The 20,749-nt window shown below is 41.8% G+C and overlaps 1 protein-coding gene across 2 annotated transcripts in view; it reads right to left on the bottom strand.

The window, feature by feature from the left end:
* The window catches only part of EPHA4 (EPH receptor A4), a 192,427-nt gene extending 175,753 nt beyond the window's left edge, over positions 1 to 16,674 (bottom strand). For both annotated transcript variants that reach the window (XM_006170111.2, XM_006170112.2), the window contains exons 1-3: positions 16,556 to 16,674; positions 13,207 to 13,274; positions 8,484 to 9,147 (exon numbers count right to left, since the gene is read on the bottom strand). In XM_006170111.2, the coding sequence (XP_006170173.1) occupies positions 8,484 to 9,147; positions 13,207 to 13,274; positions 16,556 to 16,646 (823 nt within the window). In that variant the 5' untranslated portion in view covers positions 16,647 to 16,674. The remainder of the gene's footprint in view (positions 1 to 8,483; positions 9,148 to 13,206; positions 13,275 to 16,555) is intronic.
* Between the last annotated feature and the right edge of the window lie 4,075 nt (positions 16,675 to 20,749).

Below are 20,749 nucleotides of genomic sequence, written 5' to 3'. Positions count from 1 at the left end.
AAAAAAAAAAAAAAAAAAAAGATACAGTCTCCTAGGGTCCAGGGGACAGCTGAGGCCTCTTTAATCATTCCTTCTCACAAGCACAATAAAACTAAAAGGGAGCACTGAGCCATGTTATTGGACACAGATAGCCAGTTTTTAAAAAGCCAAGAGCTATAAATTGCTGCCTAATTTTATAGAAATATCCACAGGGTTGAATAAATAAAATGTCATTCTTCTAAGCTACCTAAGTCTCTTGGATTATTAAGAGCTTTCTTACTTCATTGTTAATTTTGGAAGCATCTAAGTGACCTGCAGAAAGACAGAATTGTACTTTATGGTCATCTGGCAGAGAAACTCAACATGCTGATGGCCTAGTACAGTGGTTCTCAAAATGTTTGGTCTACAAACCTCTTTATACTCTTAAAACATATTGAAAATGACAAAGTGCTTTTTGGTTAAGTGAATTATAGCTATTAAATGGAAACTGAGTATTTTAAACTCATTGAAGAGTAATGATGGGCCAGCCCTGTAGTTGATGGTTAAGAGAGCCAGATCCCACACGGCATGCTACAGTGTTATTCTAGGCCTTGGAGGGTTTTATTAATTAAAAATATGCTGGGCACATGTGTGCACATATGCTGAGCACATGTGTGTGCATGTCTCAAACCACAACAGGGTGGAGAAATGGAGGGCAGAAGACATTGCAGGTGAACACACCTCATTGGGAGGTGCTTTCTCCCTCTCTTTCTCTGGCAAGGACATGTGTTTTCTGGCAATTACCTGTTAATACAAATGTCATTTAAAAAATTAAAAAAAAAAACTATATTTTTCCAAAGCAAAAGAAAATTAGTAAGAAGAATGGTATTGCTTTCCCTTCATATGTGAGTATGTATATGTGTATGTATACATATCTCTTCAATGTTCAGCTTGAATAGAGGACTACTGCATTCTCATCTCTGCTTCTGTATTCAGTTTAATGAGAAACATGTCAGATGGCCTCCAGAAAACTCCACTGTACATTACAAGAGAATGACAAGGAAAAGGCAAATAACTTCTTAATATTGTTAACAGTTTGACCTGGCAGATAATGTCAAAGGGTCTTGAGGAAGCAGCTAGACCACATTTTGAGAACCACACCTCTAGGAGAGGGACTTGGGAACAGAGAACTGGATCAGTGTCAACAAGACCAGTCATTTTGTACTATACTATCACTGTTCTTTGTATTTTTCACCACTGCCCCTCAGACAAAAACAAAATCCTCTACCAGGACACTAAATAAACTAGTTTCATTCTTGGGCATACAAAGAGCTCACATTGCCACCATACTTCTAAAGAACAACAATAAAAATAAGAGTAACAATTTCACTTACTAAGTGGCTAATGATTCTAAGCACCTTGCTTTATTTGTGTAGGATCATATGTGTGTATCATACCTAATAACATACTATCGCAATTAATTTGTGAACACGAACTTGAGGATAGGGAAGGTAAATTAGTGTCCCTAATCACATATCTGGTTAAGTGGCTCAACTAGAAACTTAATCCAAGTCAAAATTCCAAAGGCAATTCTGAGTCATTTTGTATTAATTTTATGTAACTTCATGTACTGGAGAGGATTGTCAATGTTCAGATATAGAGCTGAATCATAAACAAGATAAAAATAGTTAAGATCTAATCAAAGTTGGAATTATAAACAAGGACCTCATGAATACATTAGTCATATGCAAAGATTCTGACATTTCATATTGACTCCATGAAACATAACTCCACCAAATAAATCTTTAATATGAAACAGGTAGCAATTCCTTATGCATTCATTTTTCATTTATTTTTTCAATGAACAGTAAATGAAAACCCTCACATTCCATAATCAACACGGGTGTTACTAATCTGGTCATACCTGACTGTACTGCTCCACTTATATTCTTATAAAAAGTGTTATTAAATTTACCTGTCTGGGATAGCCACTAATGTGGTGGTTAACGTGGCTGGATCCCACATAGCCAACTGTGTAGTTTTTATCTCAAACCCAGTGGCTTCAAAGCATGCCAGACGCATGTGCATGCTTGCCAAAAATTCTGAAAAGAAAATGCAGGAAAAAGGATTGAGGCATGGCCATGTCCCTGGGAGTTACTTTCTCACTTTTCTTATTTCTCTGTCTCTCTCTGATGAGTGAAGTTGCCCTCTAACAAATTAAAAAAATAAAAAATTTAAAAATGTGCTTGCCCTTGGGACCAGCAGTTGGTGTAATGGCTATGTCGCTGGACTCCCATGTAGTTGACTGTGGCTTGAGTCCCAGACCTAGTGGCTTAAACTCACGCCAGGCACATGCCTGTGCATGCCCAAGATCCCGAGAGGAGAGTGGAGGAGAAGAGATTGTGATGTGGCCATCCCCCCTGGGGGGTGATTTCTCGCTTTCTATCTCTCTGTCTCTCTGTCTTTCTGGCAAGCACATGCACCTATAGCACAAACCTCTCAAAAAAAAAAAAAATAGTACTTGCCCATGATAAAGCCAGAAATATAACAAAGCAATGTTAACCATTCACTTTTTAAAGTAGAACATGAATGTATGATTTACAAATTAATATATTTGTATTCAAATATTACCAAAAATATTAACAGTGCCTAAATATCTACTAGTAAGAGCAAGGTTAAATAAGATATAGTATATTTGTAGAATATTAATCATAGATTAAAAAGATGGACATAACTTACATTCTCTAATATGAAAGGCATCCATAATAGTCAGGTATTACAAAAACAAGATGACAATTAAGAGAATAATTCCACCCATTATTTATTTATTTTTGACAGAGTTTTTTTTGCTATAGTGCACATGTGTTCACCAGAGAGATGGAGAGAGACAGAGAAACAGAAAGTGAGAAATCCCCCGCCTCCAGGGGAGATGGCTATGCTGCAATCCCTTCTCCTCCATTCTCCTCTCAGGATTTTGGGCACACAAGCACATGTGACCAACATGAGTTTCAAGCCTCTGGGTCCGGGACTCCAACCATAGTTGGTCATGTAGGAGTCCAGCAACATAACCATTATGCAATCTGCTGGTCCCTCCCCATCTGTTACTTTTTTTTTTTTTGAGAGGTTTTTGCTATAGGGCGCGTGCGCTCACCAGACAGACAGAAAGAGACATAAAGACAGAAAGCGAGAAATCACCCCCCAGGGAGGATGGTCACACCGCAATCCCTTCTCCTCCTTTCTCCTCTCGGGATCTTGGGCACACGCGCCCGGTGTGAGTTTTAAGCCACCCGGGTCCAGGACGCAAACCGTGGTCGACTACGTGGGAGTCCAGCAACATAACCATTATGCTAACTGCTGGTTCCCCCCATCTGTTACTTTTAAAACACACAAATAAACTTGGGTTACCTGCCAAATTGTGAAGAATAGTAACACAAAAAGTTGGAATAAGAATTTGCACACTCAGGCAGAGGCGTAGTAGAAGACATCCTTTTTACTTTATACAATTCTGCTTTAAAATTTTTCTGGTAAGCATGCAGTTCATTGATAATGTCAAGTTAATCAGTAAAACATGAAAATATCAAATAGCAAAGCTGAATGATGTGAAAGTCTAACCACCTGTCTGCTTTGCACAGTAAGAACTGAAAAATCATTTAATAAGTTTCTTTCCTCTAAAGTCTCAAGTCTTAACAGAATAATTACGTCTTAGTTCATTTTGAAAGGTACAAGGAAGCTCCGTTAGACTAAAATAAGTCATCAAATCTTGAATACGATATTTTAAAAAGCCCCTAACTGAGATCATTCCTATGAGATGCTCTGGTTAGTCCAAAATGGAGACATGTAAGATTCACACTCACAAAAGAAGCCTGGTCACACAAAGACAAATATTAAAAAGAAGTATATCAGAAAAAGGACAATAATTAAACCCTGCTCTTCTCATAGATAAAGAATTACATTTTTCAGTGATCACAGCCATGCCTCACGGCTGGAGATAAAAGTGGTCATGTGATTCAAGCAATTGATTCTTTAAGACACAAAGGTAGGAGAAAATTTTCAAAAGTGGAATGGATATGAAACAGCATTTCTCTGAACTATATTTCAAATGCTGCTTTTCTATTACTTCTCTCTCCTATGCCCTCCCATAGAATATTTGAAAAACAAAATAACCATTTCTTGGCAAAACTGTCTCCCTCTTTTTAGAGCGCCGATTTAAAATACTTCTATTTTACAACCATCAAAGCATCTCTATCTTACTCTTTCCTTAAAGAGCTTTGAATAATGACACCTTTTGCTGATATAAATTCATTTTATATGTGATGGCATCCAATGTAGGTCCTAGATATCTGCAACCTCAATTTATAGCCAAATTGCACATTTCAGCAAGGCTTAATTCCTACCTACCTAATTTTTTCACAGTTGTGATTATTTAGCTTTGGCCTTAGGAGCAACCCAATAAGAATATTTATTTTTTATTTGTGTTATGTTCATATATACTCTCTGAAAGCATTGCTTATTATTATTTCCCAAAGGTACATGTAGGGCTCTCCTTTCATTTTTGGCTTCTGATTTGTTTAAAGTATTACTTAATTTTATTTATCATTATTATTATTTTAATTTGACCAGACAGAAAGAGAGTAAGAAAGCAAGCTTCCAGGTCCAGGACTTGAACCACAATAGGTCATGTGGGAGTCTAATGCCTTAACCAACATGCCACCTGCAAGCCCTCAGGGTTTTTTTTAATTAACCATATTAAGTAAGTTGATAATCGTTTCCTGTCTTCCTTCTGCCTAAAATTTCTGAGGGAATGAACATTCCTGACTGGAGGTGTGTCAGGAAGGAGATATCTGATTTTGTTTCCTTTCCCGGATGGTCTGGTGGGAACTGGCCACCACACTAACTAGAACCGGTAGGTTATCCTCTGCACAGTCACTAGACAAGTTCAAAGGGCTGCTCACTCCAGTCATGCATTCTCTGCGAGGACAGATGAGTGGCTAAGGCTCTTTATTGTGCTACTGACACCAAACCACATCACGAGAGAAAACGTTATTCAAGAGCAGAATGAACTTGCAGCTGCCTCGGATGACAAGCCCACTATCAGCCTGCAGCCCTTGACATGTCTGATGCGGCTCTTCACCCTTCCTCTCTCTCCATTAGCATGTACTGCTCAGGGCTAAGAACTGGGAGAGGAAGTGTAGTTCTGTCCCCAAGGTCCCTTGAAGACTCTCGTGGATGGCCAGGGTTAAATTCAAACAACAGCACACCCCAGGCCCCCACTCACCCTGGCCATTTTTGTCCAAGGATCTTTTGTCAAACATTTAAGATCTTAATCAATCTTCACTCTGACCTCCCAGACCCCAAGGAAGATGGATGAGGAAGTAGGTGACCTTTCACCTGTTCTTCTATTTGTCCTGCCACAGTAGACCCATTGAAAAGACAATTGGGGAGGAACCTGCTGCCAGAGTTCTGAAGACTTGGCCAGTCCTCCTTTATATTCCTTCTTAAGCTCTCTTTACACCCTCTTTTTTGTTCAACCCCCAAATCACTTTTCTCTCATTCAAAGGAAAGTTCTCTTTCCTAGAAAAGGGGGGGGGGGATGACATTCTCCAAATAGCATTTTCAATATAAATTGTAAAACTGAACATTATTCTTTGTCAGGGCAAGGCATGAGCATGCTTCCTATCTGTAACCTTGACTTCTTAGAGTGTCTTGGAGATCGAATTCTCTTTTCCTATTTCAACTCAATAGTGTCAGTAACAATGACCTTGGGAAGAGCACCATAACAGAAATGCTAGAATTAAAACCTATGTAGTGTTTCATGATCTTTTTATCAACCATACATCCCCAAGTCCTCATTGCAAGTCTATCAACTAAGTATTACTACTATCATCCCATTTTATAGATGAGTAAACCAAGGTTCAGAGGACTTAAGAAACATGTGCCAGGTCATGGAACTAAGCAACCAAACCAAGATTCATTTCTTTGTTTTCATTTTTTTTCTATTCTATCTGGATGCCTCTCGGGTACCAGTAGTGGTGTCAGGGGTGGGGTCAACCTACAGGGGTTTGCATTTTAATTTCTCCTAAAACATTCAGTCTTGAATTGGTTTTTAAAAGTCTTACTCAAGTCTGGAATTTGAGAATCCTTTGTCATTCATGTTTTTCCTTTTACACAAATTTATCACAGGTATAGATATAACTATTAAACAAAAAGAGTATTAAGCCACAAGTGGAGTCTTGAAAAGGTCAGTCGTTTTATAAGCAGATAAACAGACACACACACACATATAACACATCAACCGGAGTAGCATGTATGAAAACAGTAAAGGTTCTCAAAAATGGCTCAATCAACCTTCCCCTTCCATTGAACATCTACATGTGTGTTGCAAACCGTTTGCTCAGGAATGGGCTGGACCTGAAGCATCGTGCTCCTCCCCTTTCCCGAACCACATAATTAACTAGATTCCCAAGATTATTTCCATAAAGCGAACCACTAAAATGTTCAATTGCCTTTACATTCACTTCGCCCTCCATCGTTTTCTCTTTTCCTTTCTAATTTGGGCTGTAAAAATGTCTAGGAGTCTCACAGTACGACAGTGTATGAGTTACGGGACTCTGTGACAATGGAAAATCAATGACATTATGTACACAGAGATGTGCTAATGCCAGAAGGATGAACGTTTTCACAGGAAAGGGAAGCCAATGATGTCGGGTCTTTTAAATATACATAAGAATCTTGTCATGTGAAGATGAGCAAGTCCTGTCTTAACAACTGAAAAGGCAGAAAAATTTACTTTAAAATGTGATAGGGTATCATTGCCCTGTTCATTTCACTGTTCCTGCTATGATCATTGTAATTTATTTGCCAATAACAGCACACTCACATACTTCCTAATACTAATACCAGAATACACTTCAGGGTTTCAATTCAGTAGTTTATCTAGTAGTTGCTAAGTCGAGGGCAAACAAAAATGCAAGAAGTTAATCTTTAGGAAAAAACTTTATATTCCAACTTGCAAATTCTCAAATTTACAAATTTCCTTTTTACCCTAGGTCAACTGCAAAGATAGCCAGTCTTAATTCTGTTTTACTTGCAATTAAGTTAAAAGACGTTAGCTACTCCTAGAAATAAGGATAGTAAAGCGGGACTGGCACTTTAGAAAGTATTAACTATGAGAGAAGAAAATGCATACCTATGACACTAAGTGACCAATAATTCAATTTTCTTTGGGTTATAACTGATTTCCAGTCAATCTAGTGAATTGCACATTGTTAATCCCACCCTGTCATTAAGATGGTTGAAATGCCAGACAAATTGTTGTTTGGCGGTCAGTTATTTCAAGCTCTTTAATCACCAAATCAGATGAGCCATGTGGCGATGGGATGCAGGCTACAGCTCGACAACCACCCTGAGAAAAAAATTAATCTGATTTGTCCTGTGGATAGACCCAGAGTTACACTGTAACTGTTGAGTAGTAACCAGAACAATGTTGGCAGCAGTAAACTATCTGTAGCCACTAAAAGCAAACAGCATGTAAGACAAAAAGTTGGGATAACTGACTTTTTTCAAGTCTTAATCCACATATGACATGAGCAATGCATGTAAATCTGGATTACTCTCATCCCTTACCCAGATACAACACTGCTATAAAGTAATAGAGTGTGCAACCTCTCTAGTATTCTGACACAATGGGGAAATAAGGCAAGACTAAATTGCATACACTAAATGTTAGGTGAGAAAATAAATCATTTACTGATATGATAAATGGTAATTAACAAGATGAAAAATATGTATTATAGATTTCTTCGATAACTCAATAACCAAAATAGATCACAACTTACTATTACCTCTGACCACAAAACAGATAAGAAGACACTAGCTCTATTTCTATCTCCTCAGGGAAATAAAGCGACCTTTCATCAAGATTAATTTCAGTATGAGACTGTCAGTGGTGCTCAGTGGAACAGAATGCACTTGAAACATTGTCACTCCACTTTGTTAGGCCATGTCTCCACTGGTCTACAAGATAGGAGAAAATGGACTTTCTTCACACAGTTCAATTTTCATCAGTGGGAGAGAACTGAAACAAGGCAATCTAATTTCACTTTTAAATCATTCATGCACATGTACACAAGATGAGAGATATTTACCATCTTTGGTATTTTACCAAGTCTATAGACAGGAAAACTATGGCTCAAAAGTGTCCGCCCTCTTTAAGTAAGGATCAATCAAGCCTATTTCTTCAGCTTGTTCATTTACATTTCAGAGGGCACATCAAGCTGGTTCAGATCTAAGTGCCTGTTAGCAAATGTGTTTGGCCTTCTGCTGATTACAGCAGCATCATTTATTTTGTCAGTATTAGAAATGTCTTCGCCTTGCCACCTGGAGCTATAGCACTTACTCATTAGACCCCTCTGTCCCACCACATCCCACAGGGGCTGCTAATTACTGGCTTTACTCCATTTAGTCTCATCTCTGATTTAATCACACACACTAAGCCCTAATGAAAAGCACACTATGGCTCCTCTTACCTTGGCATTCTCCATTCCGTTCTTCATGCCCAGCATTGCATAGGCAGTTGCCAATGGGTACCAGCCACTCACCATCTGCCCCACAATACATTTTTGGCACATCCTTCTCTTCTGAGTTGTTGACGCAGGAGCCACGAACTTCCACCAAGGAAGACGTATCAGCCCCTGTGATGGTGTCTGGAAACTGGGCCAGATTACGAACTGTGAGTGGACACTTCTTATAGAATACACGGACAGAGACCAGGGCAATGCAGGCTCCCACATCCTGAAAAGCCAGGTAAAACCCCTTTTTGCTCAATGGGCCTACATCCCGGATTTCGGTGTTCAGCTTCATGATTCTGTCACCAATGTCCACTTGGGTGAAGCTCTCATCAGCCGCGATGGTGTCAATTTTGGCAAACTGGCTCTCTCTGATGAAGCGTTCTTTATCGTTGTCTGATTCATAATAGTACAGGTTAAACGTCTCCTTGCAAGTCCCCATAACACCTGGAAGACTATTGCAGTCCCTCAAGGTGAACTTAATCTCAATATACACCCTCTGAGCCCCTTCCCGAGTGATCCAATCAGTTCGTAGCCAGTTGTTCTGGCTCGGTTCCATCACGTTGCACACCTGGTAGGTTCGGATTGGTGTATTTTTTTCATCCATAATACTCACTTCCTCCCACTGCAAAGATCCAAAGGAAATATATCAATGATAAGATTTCAACCTACAGTAATTTGTCAATCCTATTCTACTCTCACAGGACACCAATTATTTTTCTTTCGTTACTGACAAAATTACTGAGCACCAACCCTCACTAATAAAGCATTTTATGGGAGGTGAGATAATATTTTGTTGAGAACGTTTTAAAAATTATTTTAGTCTTTTGCCTAAAATCCAGATGCAGTGGTGGATTTATTGCTTGTGAGTTCTCAGCAGTTCCTTGAGGTGGTCTAACAACCTCAAATTCACCTATTACAACAGCTACAATTTCAAGTGGCAACAGTTCAAATCTACTCATAAATGAAAAATTCGCATGTGTATTGTTTCAACCATTGAACAGAGACCTGCAAATTAAAGGCAGGAAGAGCAGAGCTTGCCAAAGGAAGACAATTATCAGTTAATTAGTGGTGCTCCTGTCAGAACTTTGCTCTCTGATACCTAAAAAAATGTCAATTGATTTTTTTTGGCACTGTCACTACTCTTTAAATGGGAAAAGAAAATCCCACTATTCTGGTTTTGGTAATCTGGAGAAGACAGAGTAAATTTTATGGTTGGATTTCTCAACTACGGTGTCATTTATAACAGCAGAAAACTTTTCAAGAGCTTGTAATCAATTAAAAAACTTTTAAATGTTCTGATTTTTAAAATATAGACACATTGGTAAACAAGAATACCTACATACTTTGCTTCTACCTATTTGGTAGATATTGAAGATAAAATAGTTAAGCAATATTTATTATTGAAAGATTAAGAAAATTAAAGGAAGATGATAGTACTTTCTTGTCAATCTCCTTTCAAAACAAAGATGCAAATGGTGGAACAATCAGAATTTGGAAAAATTCACTGTGACTAAAGTAGTGCTTTCACTCCCACCATAGTTTTTTTTTTTTTTTTTTAATAATTATCCTAAAAGCAGCAAGATAGTTTGGGGGCTCCTTTGAGGCTAGCAGGCAGTCTCCAATTCTTCATTAACATCTCCAGTAATGCATTGATATAGATCTGGTATAAATCAGTTTAAGTATCTAACACATGAATATAATTAGAAGAAAAAAGATAGTTTAAAAATTTGTATTGTATAATAGCTCCACTTAAAGCTCCATTCAATCCAATGAAGTACATAGACTCATAATGTATCTTTCAACGGGTTTTCCGTCTCTGCATCGGAAAACTATTAATGGATGGAAATGTTACTATGTGAAGGGCCATAATGGATAAAATTCTGTATCCCTTTCATCTGCTACCATTATGAAAGTTGGAACTGAGAGGGGAGAACTTTCTGTGGTGATTAAAATTTCTTTTTATCCAGTAAGCAATAAATTACCAGTAATTTACTTATTTGGTGAGATTCATACAAATCCAAAAGTAGATTTTCTTTCAAAAAGAGAAATAAAATCTTAGTCAGCATGCTTCTCCTCTTAGAACAAAGGGTAGACAGAAAACCACATTTACCAATGTAAATGAAGGCACCCACGGTACCTCCACAGAGTTCAGAGAGGATAATTTAAGTCTAACATGAAGTTCCTAGCCTGAACTTACTTGTCTAATTACATTGATCAATTCACCAGAACAATGAGAAATTCTCCCCTCATATTATATTTTACAATCAGAACCAACCATTCAATATACGTCTTTAAGTGAACACTGCCAAGAGATTAATTTGCTGCAGTGTTGCCATCAGGAGCCATCACTTGCCATTATTCTCATGGTCCACTTCATTTTTCTGATGACCAAACAGTGAGTTGTCTTTGATTTTATTTCATATTATACTTGGTGATACTGTTAAACTAGCTTTCTTTTTCTTTAACCACAGTAACAATAAATAAATATCATTACCAGACAAAATGAGTATCCTTAGTTTTCAGCCAAGAAAGTTATGAGACATTCTCTCTATAAGTAAAAATTGCGAAATAACCAAGACTATAAGTTTTTTTCCTCAGCTAGAAATAATTTTGAAAAAACAATCCATCCCAGTTAGTAGAGATCCACTTCATTCCTTTACTCTAAGCTTGAAAAAGTCCTCTTCAATGATAAAATCTAGAGATTAATTAAACTTGTTATTTTGACATATAATTCCTCAATGAGTCCTGCATATTTCGGAATGACTAATTCTATTATACATGTTTTAAAATTTCATTTCCAACCACTAGTAACAATACTTAAAAAGTTACATGTGTAATATTTAAGGAAATGGAAAAAAAATAAACAAAACTGCCTACAGTCAGCACAGAGATTCTGGATATACAATTAACTATACATAGTATTTTTTTCTTTAACTAGACTTCAAGACAACCTGAATAAGTTTTGTGTTTAGAGAAAGTGACCAGGTGCTCTTTCAGCAATTCTGGAGGGGGGAGAGAAAGACATCTGGAGCATATTATATTGCAATAAAAGCTTTCCAGAAACTAGATAGACCAGAGTCCACAATGTGTCTCTCCTTGCCTTTAGATATGTCACACATATATTTAGTGAAACATGTCAGGTTCAAAATCATACTTCTTGAAATTCTATTTTCAAACCTAAGACCATCTAGTAAGAAAAATAAGGCCCACTAAACTTATCAGTACAAGTTCTAATACCTTCTGCCTTCAATTTTGCTAGCCGTTCTAACATTTATGAACTTCCACCGTACACCATTGGTATAGCCTGGGAAATTCTTGCCTCTATCATTGACCTTTCCAGGGTATAGGATTAACCATGAGTCTGACTCTCACCAAGATAAAGCTGTACCTCTCTTCACATTCAAAGGATGAGGGCAATTGGCTGCAATCAGTGGTGAATACAGCCTGTCTACACTGCCAGAGGCCTGCCAATCATTCTATTCCCACCTTAAAAAATGAGTTTGAGGGCAGACTAGCATTTTTCAGCACAGACCAAACCAAGTCAAGTTTAGGATGACAACAGAAAGGCAGAAAAATTAAATGGATTATATGTAAGACCTGGTTTAAAACAAGATAGCTTCCCCTGCAACAGTTTTTATGAATCTTTGATTTTTTAAATTCCTTTATCGCATATTCAGTGAAAGGTGTGGAGTACCATGCTGGCTGCTGGCATGATCATTTTTGCCTGGCAAAGACTCCTAATCTTTCACCCCCATTGTTTTCAATCAATTGACCCTGTCATAATCCATCAAGTAAGTGAAGGTTGGATGATCTGCTTAATTTTTTAAAAGATTTGAGCATTATTTCAATTTGGCAGAAGTCAGAGTTACATATTGTACTGATTTGTTTCGAAAGCTGATACATTCTGTCCCATTATCAAGGGGAGATTGGGGAATGGGGCCATTGGCCTAGTAAGATTCTCTGAATCTTCCGATGCAGGCAGTGAAGGCCAAGAGTTACAAGTTTTAGAAGAAATGCACAGTAAGGCACTTTCATACTTTATAACCAGCCTCCAGATTTCTGAGATTCCAAATGCTTAAACTTTTCACATTTAACACCAATAACGCACAAGTTTGACAGTTTTCTGCAAGTAGTGTGTCCCTGGCCCACGTTTACCTGACTTGGTCTCAGCTTACAAAAGTGAACAGAAGCTGATTAAAGGTTGTTATAAGGATGTAAGGAACCCTTCTCCCTGCTGCTGATGCAGGTACAACTAGAAATATTTTTTCTCTGGTATCTTATTGATTTATTTGTTTCTTCATTGGGAAGCAGAACAACTGGTCTAAAATTAACCCTGTCAGGACTTCATGGCCATCACAGTAATAAGCATAAATCCTAATTTGGTCCCTAGATCATATTTCTTGTCGGTATTTTAGTTTTAAATGGGCATCTAAGTCTATGCCTCCACCAATCTCCTAATTTTGAAACCCCTTTCTACCCTTTTGGTTTCTAGTTCTTCCATGACAGAGCTATCCAAAGGGAGTATAGGATTTCTCCAACAAAGCGTAATTCACTTCATAGGCCACAGCAGAAATCTGACCCCCTCACCACAATCAACAAGAATCAAGCCATTAGGACGCTCAGAAAGTTGCTAATCAGTCTTTTTTTTACCCTTTGGATCTGAGAGCAAATCGGAACTTACCCCTCCTTCCAGCGGACTTGCTATCCACCCAAGTTCTCCCTGAACAGATCTGGAATCCAATAAAGTAACTGCAAAAAAAAAAAAAAAAAGAAAAAGAAAGAAGAAAAATAGATTAATTTCCAATTGCAAAAAGCCAATAATACAAAAACCATTTGGCTGAGCGTTTCCATATGTGTTTAGGGTGCGCATATCCAACTCTGATCAAAACCTAAACTTGGTCTCACTTATGTAAATAATCATTACTCATTTGATCTTCCCCCTCTTTAAATCTGTAGGACAAATGTTGAATCAAAAAAACTAACTGCAAAAAAAAAAAAAAAAAAAAAGAAAAAGAAAGAAGAAAAATAGATTAATTTCCAATTGCAAAAAGCCAATAATACAAAAACCATTTGGCTGAGCGTTTCCATATGTGTTTAGGGTGCGCATATCCAACTCTGATCAAAACCTAAACTTGGTCTCACTTATGTAAATAATCATTACTCATTTGATCTTCCCCCTCTTTAAATCTGTAGGTTCTTATTTATTTAACTTGTTTAACATTTAAAATTCCATCCCAGAACTCAGTTGCTTCATTTTCTAAAAAGGATGAATAGAGAATCTTGAGTACAATTCAAAAAAAATAAATATATCTATGTAGAGCAGTTACACTTCAGAGCCAAATTTGCATTCATCTCTGTCTGGTATCTACTAGGATTATTTGTTTTTGCAGGTTTCAGATGACTACATAACTCATCATTGTGGTGACAGAGTCACAAGTGAATTCTATCAGAGAGGATCCACCAGGTCAGGCAGGCAAAGGCTCTCTCTCCTTAAACGTCCCCCCTCAACCAAATAAATAAGCCATAGATAAGGTACCCACTGCATTTTTGAATATCAAAGTTTCAGAAGAGGGTAATTCCAGTCATGTAGAACTAGAATGTAAATGCATTGAAGGGTTTTCTCTGTCCTAGGACTTTTTGAGGACGATCTGAGACTCGTCTTCCGCCCCTGAAGAAATCACTGGTTCGAATTTTAGGTATGGAGGGCCGGGCTGCCTGATGGATTTAGTATGCTTGGGCTTCACCTACAACTATGCATCAAAGTTGGGGGGAGGGGGAAAGGGAGCTGCGTTCTGGGCTCAGGCTGGAACAGTGCTAGGTACAGAGGACACTGAAAGGGACGCAGTGCATTCAGAACCTCTCCACATTCCCTTTCCCAAAGAGATCTGCAGGGCCAGGGGGTCGAAAGGCTTGTCTCAAAGTTACCACTGGATTATTAATTTGATCAGTGAAGCTGGCTCTTCAAGCTGGGGGGAGGGGTGGGAATGGGAAGCCTCCACCCTCGCTCATGCGCACCCCAACTCTCAATCTCACCTCCAGGCCCCTGAGCTCTCCCCACCACCTCTCTCATTTCACCTCAAAATCAGTGGGACTCATTTTACCTTGGTTTTCCTGAAAATCCTGAATTATTGGGGTCTATTAATTATTTTAAAATGTAGAGCCTTCCCAGGGTCGCTCCCCGCCCCAGTGCACCCCTCCTCCTCATTCTCTTCTGGGTCCCTAGAGAAAGCCCGCTACATCCATTTGGATTTATGTAAGGTGGATTAGGGACACAAAGGAAACAATAAGACCCAATTTACAAAAAAGGGGAGGGAGTAGAAAGGGAGGGTAAAAGGGAGAAAAGGAAACGTGATGGGAATAAAGAGCAACAAAATGAATTAATTTTTAGGGGAGGAGGAGTCGGGGAGGGGGGCGAACCCTCTCCTTTCTTTCAATGTTAGCCTACAGCTCCATCGTGCCTTTTTGTCTAGGGTTCCCAAGTTGTCCTTCCCAAAGAAAAAGCAGAAAGAGATTATATTTTAAAAAAAGAGTTTCTACGTCTGGGGCGAGAGAGGTCTCTGGGGACGTCCTAACAAGTGTGCGAAGTAGTCAGGAAAATGTAGGCTCCACGTTCACTCAGGGGGATGACCCTTGGGTTCGCGGGGCAGCGACCGCAGCGGCCTAGAAGGCACCAGAAGCCACGTCGGAAGGAGCCAGACTGGGAGAGCGAGAGCGCTCGGCTTTCCTCCCAAGCAGTGTCTGTGGGCAGGTGTATGAATCTCTCCAAGTCTCCGTCTGGAGAGCTTCGGGACCGGCTGCCCAGCCAAGGCTAAGTTGGTTCATGGCTCCCTCCTTCGGATCAGGGAAAATGAGAGCTTGCGTAAGGATGGATGGATGGATGCCTGGAGAAATGCAGAGATGGATGGATAGATGGATGGAAGAGGAGTCCAACCGCGAGACGGAAGCCAGTCTCGTTGCACGAAGGCCACGGCCTCAGTATACACCAAACACACGCGCACACACTCAGGACACTCGCACACGGCACACAATCGTCCGCTTTCACGGAGGAACCCAAGCACTCGCATACACACTTTTGGTGTGCGCGCGCACACACATACGCACACGCAGACACACGAGCACACATACGCGCACACACACACCTCGCCTCTCTGGGTTCATCAGAAACTATATGATCACCCCCCGCCCCCCATTCCCGGCTACAGACACACAGACACGGACAATCCTAGTGTATCCGCATACATGCACAGAAAACTGAGCACCTAGACGGGTCCGGTTGCAGCGCGCGTTCCCTCCTAACCCGCCTACTGTACAATTGTAGGGTGAAAAGCGAAAAGTCGACTACATTTAACTTGCCAGGGTCTGCGGGGGTGATTTGGGAAACTCGTGGACCCCTAGGCCAGCGATATTTACCCGGGGCACTGGCTCAGCGAGGAGAAAGGTGTCTGACGCCCGGTGCTAGAAATCAGGTCACCGGAGCCCAGCGAGCGGCGCCACCCCCGCTGCGCTGCGGAGGCCGGTAGCCCAGTCCCGGGAAGCACAGGGCTCTGGAAACTTTGCAGAAACCAGAGCTCGGAAGGCTTTCTCTAGAACCCGGGAGCGCCAAGCCCTCACTGTACTCCAGGTTTACATTCCACCTTTGCCCGGGGTTGGTGGTGAGGGACATGGCCCAGTGAATTTTATTTATTTATTTATTTATTTGTTCAAATTCTGGCTTTGGCTCGGGTACTCCCCTTCGGGGAGCCAAGCGGGCCTCGCAGGCTGATGCTGATAAACTTTGGCCTTTCCTTTCAAACTTGAACAGTCCTTCTTCTGGCACAGGTCAACGCCTTGGGTCCGGCTATCCAACTGTTCCCCACCTTCCCTTCATGGGTGCCCTAGTCCCGGACCCATTCTCCAGAACGAAGAGGCACTGCTCACGGTGTGCTCCCCCCAACACACACCAGCCGGCCGGCCCAACACTCCCCAGGACCATTCACCCGCGAATAGTCCCCTGTCTGTCTCCCAGTGCAGAAAAGCTGCCCCGGTCTTACCTTCATTCGCGGGGTACACCCTGGAACCGGTGACAGCGTCGCAAATCCCAAAGAGAAACGAAAAGAGGACGAAATAGAAAATCCCAGCCATGGTTCGCCGGTGCCAACGCTGCTCCTGCCGCTTCTATCCCAGTGGAATAAATGCTTAAGTTAGGAGTGCAGCAGGCTGAAGACATTGCCAAGGGGGCGGGCCCTGCCCGTGACGTGCGCACGCCAGTCTGGAGCCCGCGACCAATGGTGGTGCACACTGGGCTGCTCAGGCCCCGCCCCACCGCACAGAGCCCGCCCCGAGGCCCCGCCCCCTCCGGGCTCGACAGGGCGCAAGGTCTCCGGGGACTCGAGGGGGCGAGCTCCATTGGGTCCCCGCCTCCGCCGCCGGGAGTCGGAGGGGGTCTCCGGACAGAACTTCAGGGGTAGAATCCCTCGACGGTGGAGGGAACTTCGAAAGTCTTTGAATTGACTTGGAGGGAGGGGGGACGAGAAAAGGTCGGCAACCTTCTCTGCTCCCCATGGGTTTGCGATGGAGAAAAAGGTTTTTATTGAAATAAAAAGAGTATAGACCTGACCTTCCCCTTTACCGTGGCCGCTTCCCGAGGGCCGACGTGTTGGAGTCCCGCGTTCCCGCCAGTCTACTCATTCACCCTGCGCACCTCCACAGCCACTGTCTGCTACCTGGCCCTGCTTTGTGTCTTTAAGGGCTCCTCCATCAGAAGTATTCTTTGGGGGGAATTTTGTTACTTGATTTCTAATTTCTTTCCTGGCGCCCCAGCCTCCTGGAGAGCGGGGAGAAAAGTCGAGCCTGCAGAAGGACGCAATCGCTGTCTCCAGAGACTCAGAGAATGACTTTCCAGAGCTAGGGAAGTACCCGCTGGCCCCGACCCCGCGCTCAAGCCGCGAGTCTGGTCCTGGCCCGGGACAAGTTTCCTACCGAGGCAAGACTCCCTGAGACAATCCTGGCTGCAGGGAACCAAGTGAGTTTCTTGGAGAAATCCCTGGAACTGGGCCTAACAATTCCGGGGCGCTGGGGTAGAAGCGAAGGGCTTCACTGTGCGTCCGGGAACCGGCAGCTGCGTAGGCAAGCAAACAGGGACTCGAGGCGGTCCAAAGCGAGTGCTGCAGCTCTGCGACCCCAGTGCGCCCTTGCGCAGGTTGTGAAAGCATCCCCGGCCCAGGAGACAGTGGGGAGTGGCAGGATCCACAGAACCTGCGTAGCTGCACCTGCCCCAGAGCCGTGGGTGTCACTGTCTACCTGTCGGGGGCACTGTCACAGTCTGGTCTTGGTTTGTCCCCAGTGCCAGGAATATGGGTGCAGCCAGCCGGCGACCGCAGCGCAAGCACGCAGTCTGGGGACGGTTCCCCCACTCGACTCGGTGCATTTCCCCGGAAGTTTGAAGAGACCTCGATTTGTAGCGACGAGGCCTCCCTTCCCCCTCGCAGGTGCTGCTCTTTTGGCTCCCTCAAGGCAGGGCTGGGGTTTCCTGGGGAGCCTGGGTCCCAGCGGGAAGGCGCCCGCTGCGGGGAAGCGCCTCTCCAGCCTGGGCCACAACTCACGGTGAATCAACCGCGCCACCTGCCGGCAAGATGCGGGAGTGCGCGACCAAGGAGAAGGACACGCGGACAAAGACCGCTAGCAGTAACCCAGTAGAGAGCTGAGACGTGTCCGCGGGCTGCGTCTTTACCCACCTGGCCATGCCCGGATCGTGCTGGCCACTCCCGCCGTGTGTTAGTGGGCGGTGGTCGAGGGAACCGGGGAGTCCTGTCGCGCCTCTCGCCAGCTGGATCATGAAAGATAAAATTGAAAAACATTTCAAGGAGAAACTCTTTAACAGGCAGCATCGGAGGGGTTGCATGATTGGGTGCTCTCCCGAAAAGCAGTTCCTAGATAAAGCGGGAGGTGTTTAGGACGGTGTGGCGGAGAGCCTAGATAAGCAGCCACAGGCCTGGGTTTCTGGTCCTTGGCTTCTGCAACCCATTTATGCGGCTAGGGCTGTACTGGTTTCTCGGACTAACCACACAGGCAACTTTTACTTTCACAAAAGATGAGCGCGCTTGGCGAGGGCGCTGGGCAGTAGCTGTGTCAGTCGGTGACCTTTGGGGACAGCTTGTGCGGTTCCGGGCATCTTGGCTTCTTGATGAAAGACCTGCTGAAATGTCACCGTCTGGGGAAGCGGATTTCAGTTATGGTAGCTGATTTTACACAAGTGAAAATGAGGGGGGGAATATGCACGCGGGGGAATATATGTGTATGTGTGTATACATTATTTAAAATAACTACACCAAGTTCATTTAAGGAATGTATTGTTAGATTCTCTCTAGTGTTTTTTTCTAAGGTTTTATAGGAAAAGAAGACGAATATTAGTCCCTGTAATTTGGCACACAGATTCAAAAGAGAAAAGAGCAATTCAAATTCTTTCAAAAACATTTTTAAACAATAGATTCCGGTTGCCTCTCTGCAGGAGTTTGAGTTTCGCGTGTATCTGCGGTTGAAATGAGGAACTGACTGCCTGCGTGGTTAAAACAGTACAATTTCTAAGACATGTATCATTTCCCCCCCCCCCATACTCGCACTGAATATTAAACAAAGTCTTTTCAGCCACAGCTGTCTGAAAACAGGTATCATTTGCTTAGGTACATTTTCGACTCCCCCCTTTTTTCTTCCTATTTTTCTTTCCAGGCCCCAAAGCAGCCCAATAATCAAGAGAACCCCAAGGCGGAAAACGCTAACCTGGAAAAAACTAAGCTATAACTTCCTCTTTAAAGCATTTCTGGGCTTCCGATCAGAAATGAACTGCTGAAAATTCTTCTGTTCTTTGTGACCACCCAGAATGAGAGTCTTCTAACCTAACAGACACGATGCCTTCTAAAAATAGGGCAAAAATGGAAAATGATGGTCGCCCTCGTTCACTAGCAAAAACAGAAACCTCCCCATATTATTGGAAAACATCCTGGCTTTTTCACATTTCAAGATTGTCTATAACAAATCAGTGAAGCCAGAAGCATACAATAAAATGCTATACTTTTAAAAGAGACCCCAAATCATCCATTTTTAAGATAAAATAGCTTGGCTTTTTTGGATAAAACAAGCCCCCCCATGGCTTTGAGAATTCAAGGCTACCTTGAATCCATCCAGAGAAGTGTCAAAATATATCCATTTTCAAGCTTAATGAAAATAGTAATTAAATAACTTAGAAACTTTGATATATCTTTCTTTTAATACACTGCCTGTCACGAAGACTTGAGTTTCAAAGTACATTGTAAATGCTAAGTTGAAGTAAGGTGGGATTTGAAACATATTCCTAGTCTATAAAAGACATTTTTAAATAGCACCCAGCATCCTTGAATTTTTCACCTCTCTACAGAGGGCTCATTTCACCAGAACAGTGAGAAAGGGGTCTTTGATCTGTAGACAAATAAGCAATGATCAGAGCAAGCATGTAGAGATTAGAGAGAGGGGGAGAATGCAAAATACAGACACTCTACCTTTTTCTAGACATTAGGGCAGGTTTTCTAGCTGGTTTAGTGGACTCCAGTCATTTTAACAACAAATGAAGCACTCCACCACTGCTCCGATGACTCCATTTAAACTCAGACATCCCTGGTTTACTCTTCCAACCGACCTTTTATTAGCTCTGTGGCTTTGAGTAAGTTACTTAACCTCCCTAAAATGTGCTTCTCTTATCTGTAAACTGTAGACAGTTGCATTGTAAGATTCTTTAAAAGAGTGACTACCTTTTATAGAGCACCTAGTGTAATACTTGTCATGTGGTAGACAGCCATTATTACTCTCAAATATAATTTCATTAAAAACTGTTCATATTCAATGATAAATTCAATTCAATGATAAATCATTTCTTCAGCTTGAGTCTTCCCTTCCACAAGGAAACCAAAGCACTGTGATTTACTTTCTGTGCTCCATGAAAAGAGAAGACTGAATTTTAACAACTCTTGGACTAGGAAAATGAAATAATTTGCAAATGATTCTCTACTTTCATTGTTGATTTCTGAGAGCTAACATCCAATTCTTATATTCCGAGATGACTCAACTGGGTTTGAACCTAGAGACTGTACCTTCTTTCAAGTAAATTTGTTTCAAAAATAATTAAGTGAATAAAATGTGAGGAATAATCAAAAGTCCCACAACCAGGCGATAGGAGTGATAAGGAAAAACCAAAGCTCCACCTAATCAAATCTCCA

Source organism: Tupaia chinensis, unplaced genomic scaffold (assembly GCF_000334495.1).
Source record: "Tupaia chinensis unplaced genomic scaffold, TupChi_1.0 Scaffold148019_1, whole genome shotgun sequence".
NCBI classification, from domain to species: domain Eukaryota; kingdom Metazoa; phylum Chordata; class Mammalia; order Scandentia; family Tupaiidae; genus Tupaia; species Tupaia belangeri.
This window is presented reverse-complemented; position numbering and strand designations above follow the sequence as displayed.